Genomic DNA, 6,746 nt, shown 5'->3' with positions numbered 1-6,746 from the left:
ATTTATGGGCAACTATGGGCGTGTCATGAAGCCGCAAAAGCTGCGCTGCATTTAGAATTGGTTGTGATTTATTAAGGGAAAGATGCGTAGGATGTGCGTGCGCACGGTTTTATAAATCCCAATATTTCTGTGCGTACGCACGTCCTATGTTTCATCCGTACGCCTCTTCTGACGCAAATCCTACGCAAAGTTTTAGAAATGAGGCCCCTGGACACTTAACAATGACATACTGGACCATTAATATTGGTGGCTAATTTGGAAAGCATTTACTGTTTTTTATCCCAACAGCGATATGACAATCCTATATTTGTGTGGCAATGCTACAATGGCGTTGTCCATATCACGGAAAAATGGCGGCTGAATTGGCTTCATTACGCTGGAGCCAGAAGAAGGGCATTTTCTATGGGTGACCTCACACTTGCTCAGTCCAGTTCTCTCTTTGTACAGTCCACGCTACCAACCCACCGGCGCTATGGCCAGGTGGAGCTGCTCGTCGGTTCAGCGGCGTCGTGTGTTCATGGCTGTTTGAATGAATGACGTACTGACTAAATCAGCTTTTTTCTCCCCACAGAATGCTGACACTGATGAAACATTGAAAAGGTTTTTCTTTTAGAATTTCCTGGTTTTGGCTCCAATAAGTCCAACTCACTGAACACAGTGAGACCAACATGTGGAAAACCCTGAATGAGGTCCAGAGACTGGCTGGACCACGCCACGACCTTGATATGCTTCTTCTTCTATTGTTGCTTGGTTGCCTTGGCTGAATGTTATGAGTAACATATATTTTTTCTCCAAAAGTAAATGGCCATAGGATCCCTCCCTGGTGATCTAACATCATTGGACAGAGGAGGGCGCTCTCCTGTCTTATGTCAGAACGGTGATGGATGTCAGGCTCTTGACCCCAGAGCTGCTGACGGGACGGCTGTAGTCTGGCTACAACATCAACACAGGATTGTATGTTCTGTGCGAGTTTGACTTTGGTCCAATTCCACTCATTCTTTGACACAAACTAATGGGTAACATTTTACCCTGCAAATCTACATGTTTAATGAAATTCTTTAAAGGTTTGATGTTTGGTGGCTCATGAATAAATCAGGACAAAGTCCTCTCTGGTTACCTCAGGGATCCTTTTTCTTAAATACTGGTCTCTGCCTTTTATAACACGGTTCTATTTCAAGCAGCAGCTTTGGCACTAAGCCTCCAATGATCCCTGCTTCACCAGTAGACACTGTTACTGCCTGTGAACCCCAACTAAATCAAATCCATGCAGTGCATTTGTGATTTGGACAGTCTCCTCCCTTTGGTGAGGGTCACAGACACACATTTGAAAGTTGTCCTGATCCGGTTTCTGTCTGGGGGAGATGTCCTGGGAATCCAGAGAGGAGCAGATCCAAAGCCGCTTCAGGATTCTCTGCACCTATCAGTCCTTCATCCTAAGATGCCCTTCACCCACAACCAGAATGACAGAAGGTTTTCTTGGTTACGTAACCCGTCCTGTTCTTTCAGAGCGTTGCATGGCTCCTTTTATAGCATCAGCGCACAGACCTGATTGGTTACTAAGGTCATTAGTGAGGTCAAAGTCTTCTCCTTCTGCTCAGAACCAGGAGTCTCCGCAGGTCCAATCTTTGCCTCTTTTTTGACCACATTACAAAGAAACATAAGAAAAAACACACAGATTTGTCTACAAACATCTATTGGAGTGGTCTGATCCTCCAAACATGTTTTTGTACACGAGACAAACTAGCATCCAGACGGGGAACAACGTTCCATTCTCAGATTCTTGTCATTTTTTTGAATTTAAACGTCTCAAACGTTTTTCTTTCCTGTCCTCCCTTTTTGACATATTTCCCATGATGCTTGTACCTCCAACACAAACACACCCTACACCACATCAACCTTCAGGCTGCCCAGGTTTACAGCTGCCACGCACCTTGAAGAGCGCTCATGCAGCGTATACCTGGACCAAAAGCACATGCAGCATATGGCCAAAGATTTATGCAACCACGTTGCAAAAATCAGGATTTGGGTGGATCCTGAGTTGGTCTCCTGACAGATTGTGACTGAAACCTGTTGAGTTCAGGTGTGTGGTAGTTCATTTGTCCAGGGTTTCTCCTCTCAGGCTTGTTGGTTGACTAACATCAATGACTGTTTAAATAGATATAGATAGATAGATGGATAGATAGATAGATAGATAGATAGATAGATAGATAGATAGATAGATGGATGGATGGATGGATGGATGGATGGATGGATGGATGGATGGATGGATGGATGGATGGATGGATGGATGGATGGATGGATGGATGGATGGATGGATGGATGGATGGATGGATGGATGGATGGATGGATGGATAGATAGATAGATAGATAGATAGATAGATAGATAGATAGATAGATAGATAGATAGATAGATAGATAGATAGATAGATAGATAGATAGATAGATAGATAGATAGATAGATAGATAGATAGATAGATAGATAGATAGATAGATAGATAGATAGATAGATGACTTTATTAATCCCACTATGGGGAAATTTCATGTCTGTGGCAGTAACACGACACTCAGAAATAATCTATATAATATAACATCAATAAAGGACATCACAAATGACATTTATATTAGATAATTAAAAATATTACTAAAATTATTATGAAAAATTATTATCAAAAATGAGATTCTTATTAAATAAAGAAATAAATATGAAATAAATACAGCTGCAAAAGTGTAAAAAACATGCGGTCTGCAAAACATGTAAACTGTAAAAAAAACATTACAAATTTTTTCAAAATACAGAAATAACTAATGAAGTTCACACCAAAAACAAAAACAAACAACTGTTCAGGAACAAAAAACAATTTAAAATTGAAAAACAACAAAGAGACGGATAGAGATGAGATAGAGATGGGATGTGCTAAGCTATGCTAAGCTGAAAATAACAGCGTTGAGCTTTCTGAAGGCGGCTTTGGGAGACATTCTCTGGAATTTCAGAGGATTCTGTTTTGACGGCATCATGGCCCCCGTTCACCTGGAGTTCACCTGGCAGGTCAAACTCCATCAATTTACAGTGAATTTATGGTTAAATATAGATCCAACCCACTGATTGTATCGGAGAAGCGGATCATGTGAGTGTGGGACACCCCCCCCCCCCCCCCCCCCCAGAGAGGGACTTACTGGCTCCGGTGGAATGAAGTCAACTCAGTTGCCATTTTTCCACGATACAGACGCCCCCATGTTGGAGCCAGACGACAGTGATTGGTCTGAGTCAGTCTGAGTCAATGTTTCTATGGCAACCACTCCCACCAATCAGGAGTAAGCTTTTTTGAAATCTACATGACTCCACCTACTTTTATTGAGGCATCTGATTGGTCAGTTTAACTTGAGTAACATGGACTACAGAAAATATCATGAAACAAATGAGGATTATCAAGAAGATGTTAAAAAAAGGTATCAAATCAAGAACGGCTCTTCTGACCAATAGAATGAGAGCACAAAGATTTTCTCTCTGTGGTTCACTGAACGTCCTTTGACCTTTATATTTTGAGTGGGTAACCTGTGTGACCCACCCATTTTCCCCCCAAAGGACATTTGGGACTAAAGCTTCAGAAGCTGCTTCTAAGTTTTCAGTCTTGGTGCATTTTGTTCAGGTGCTTCCAGCTCTGGTTCCAGTGAATTATTTAGACTTTTTTGGTTTCTTTGTAGTTTCATATTTTGTGTGTTTTCTGAACACATTTAGTTTCAATGAATACTGTCTGACCTTTGTTGTGTTTGTCTCTGCTCCTCGGTTTCCTCCTGTTATTCCGGCCGTGACACATCTTCTTTCGTCCGTGAATCTTTGAGTGGAAGGATCTGTTTTTTAGATGGAAACAGACTGAGCTTCCTCTCACCCCCCCCCCCCCCCCGTCTGAAACCAGCTGTTTTGGGTGACTCCACCTTTGCTCATTCAGGTCTCATCCGTTGTCAGAATCAGTCAAAGTGTGAGAGCTGCTGTGGTCGGCGTGCACAGAAACACAGTCTGCGGAGAAAGCTACAGGTTTGCTTACAGGAAAAGTTCTCAGTGCAGAACGGGATCACAAAACCTCAAAGCAGCTGTTTGACAAGAAGATACAAGACCTAAACGAGAAAAAGACCCGCAGAGAAGGACAGAAGCTTAGTCTTGAACACAGTGATGGAGGAGAAGGGCGGAGACAGCGTCTGAGGGGAGGAGCCTATGGGAGGACCATGGTGAGGGAAGGAGTGGCCCAGTTTGAACCAGCAACTCTGAGCTCCTCCTCAGATCAGGGAAGAAAATCCAACCGTGGATTTACTGTCAGGATCTTCTCTGTGATGATTTGTCGCTCTGGATTCTTTTACTTCCAGCACCAATCACTTGGAATATAACTCCAGCATCTCTGGATCTCCAGCGGGAGAACTTCAGATCAAGAACATCCAGCGTGGTATGAGAAGAAAAGTCTGCTTTGTTTTCTCAATAGTCCTGAAAGTCTTCACAATGCCTCATTAAGACAGACGTCGTAGTGAGTTTTTGCATTTGGAACTGATGACAAACTGGGTTTCACGTTGAGATTTCAGCGTCAATCATCTTTATCATTTTCCAGATATTGTCTCTAGAAGTTCTGGACTGTTCTGTATGTTAGACATGTATGCTTTTATTTACAGACATCAACAGAATGATGGACTTGATGTTTGGTTTTTGACTTTGAGAGCAGCTGTACTGAGCAGGACCCGAGGCTAATCTAAGAATATCTCCTCAGGGATTATTCTACAGCTTAATGAGCTTTCTCTAAACTAGAGGCTTCAGCAGAGCAGAGCTCTCTGTGAGGCACAAGAGGGCTCTGTGTCTCCAAACATGTAGAGGACTAGAAATACTGCAGTACAAACTGCTCACTTCTGAGTTCTGCAGTTGAAAAAGTGTTTTTTTTTCCAACTTTGAAGGTCTCCAGCACTGTTGCTGCTTTCTGTAAAGGTTTTCTGTCTCCTGCTCAGAAGAAAAGCCGTTAGTGAACCGTGAGAGCAAATCATCCGACAGAAACCTTCTCTGGGATTCCTCTGGCTTCAGCTGGAGCCCCAGTCTTTGTGCGTTCGGGAAATAAAAACTGAATGAGAGAGATGTGCTGCAAAATAAGAGAACTCTTTCTGGTTCTGAGGGAACAGCCGGTTCTGAAGTTCTGAAGGGTCAAACAATTCAGAGATCTGGACCTGCTGAGGCCCGTTAAGCAGCTGGTTCCAGCACAGAGATCACAGCCAGAGTTCTGCGCTCCGTCTGACCTGTACGTAATCTTTTCATCCTGATTAGAGCCCAGATGACAGTCTGACATGAGAACCTCCAGAATGAAAAGGTTCTTGAACGCGTTTCTTCTATCCTTAGTTCTCCAAATGGCTTTACATCCTCCATCTTTATCCTCATCCAGAGTTTTCTGATCAGTGTCAGACTGCTGATAGGATCACCTTTCCAGGCAAACGCACCTCTCTGGTCTTTTTGGGTGATGCTGCTGGTACCAGCTGTGGTGGAGCGGTTTTGGAATCGTTTGGAGTTTTTCAGTGAAAAACATCAAGATTGTGTTGAAAACGGCCTGAACTGCAGTTTCACTGATGTTTCCTTTTTTTGCAGAGAGTAATATGAGGAAGCCTTTGAACATTTGGGATTCTGGAATAGGACTGGGCCTCTACTGTTCTTAGACCTGGAAGCAGCATGCAAACTCACCGGTGAGCCGCCACGGCCTGTCAAACCCCCGCCCCAGTAGCCACCGGCACCACCTGTCCTGGGGGGAACTTCAGACCCTTCCGCTCTACCCGATAGCCAATCACCATGGATTTCACGTTACCCATAAGAAGTCAAGACATGATAGCTGCGTCCTGCTCCGATCCTCTGCTGGGTCCCTGCGGCAGCAGGAGCGCTCGCGCCCACTATCAGGGGGTCCGGAGGAAGCTGCGTCCTGGACGGGTTTTGGGCTTTGTCGTCAGCCTGGTGGCCGTCTGCACCGTCTGTTCACTGAGTGCCTTTTCGTTAGCCACGGCTGTGGCCTCTGGGCTGGAAGCGGCTGCCGAGGCCTCAGCCGATGCCGCGGTTCCACAAAGAACTCTTCTGCAGCACCGCAACCTTTCCGCAGCCCCAGAAGACACCCCAGTGGCCATGAAGTCCTCAGACCTGGAGCTGAACCAAGGGGATTATCCAACAGACTATTTCAGCGTGGCGGACAGGCGGCAGGGCTTCGTGGTGCTTCATATGTTTGGAATGCTGTACATGTTCATAGCCTTGGCCATAGTCTGCGATGAGTTCTTCGTCCCAGCACTCACTGTCATCACGGAGAAGCTGGAGATTTCTGACGATGTTGCTGGAGCCACCTTCATGGCCGCAGGGGGCTCAGCCCCAGAGCTCTTCACTTCGGTCATTGGGGTGTTCGTCTCACACAGCAACGTCGGCATCGGCACCATCGTGGGGTCGGCCGTCTTCAACATCCTGTTTGTGATCGGGATGTGCGCCCTGTTTTCCAAAGAGGTGCTGAACCTCACCTGGTGGCCTCTGTTCAGGGACGTCTCCTTCTACATCATTGGCCTGCTCATGCTCATCTACTTCTTTCTGGATAATCAAATCACAATGAGCGAAAGCATCAGTCTGCTGCTGTGCTACTCCTGCTACGTGACCTTCATGAAGTACAACGCCAAGGTCGAGTTCTTCATCAAAAGCAAGCTGGGCAGCAACCAGGTGGATGAGCTGGAGGCTTCCCCCAGGGTAAGTCTGGTTCCAC

The 6,746-nt window shown here is 45.2% G+C and overlaps 1 protein-coding gene across 2 annotated transcripts in view; it reads left to right on the top strand.

Annotated features, from left to right (window-relative positions):
* Positions 1-4,165: 4,165 nt before the first annotated feature.
* LOC101165788 (sodium/potassium/calcium exchanger 2-like) overlaps positions 4,166-6,746 on the top strand; it is a 34,149-nt gene continuing 31,568 nt past the window's right edge. Inside the window, exons 1-2 of one of the 2 annotated variants that reach the window (XM_011494463.3) lie at positions 4,166-4,436; positions 5,609-6,730. In XM_011494463.3, the coding sequence (XP_011492765.1) occupies positions 5,807-6,730 (924 nt within the window). In that variant the 5' untranslated portion in view covers positions 4,166-4,436; positions 5,609-5,806. The remainder of the gene's footprint in view (positions 4,437-5,608; positions 6,731-6,746) is intronic. The other variant, XM_004086000.4, reaches the window with a different exon arrangement.

Source organism: Oryzias latipes, chromosome 1 (assembly GCF_002234675.1).
Source record: "Oryzias latipes chromosome 1, ASM223467v1".
NCBI lineage: Eukaryota > Metazoa > Chordata > Actinopteri > Beloniformes > Adrianichthyidae > Oryzias > Oryzias latipes.
The sequence above is the reverse complement of the archived record's forward strand: the minus strand, read 5'-3'. Positions and strand labels throughout refer to the sequence as shown.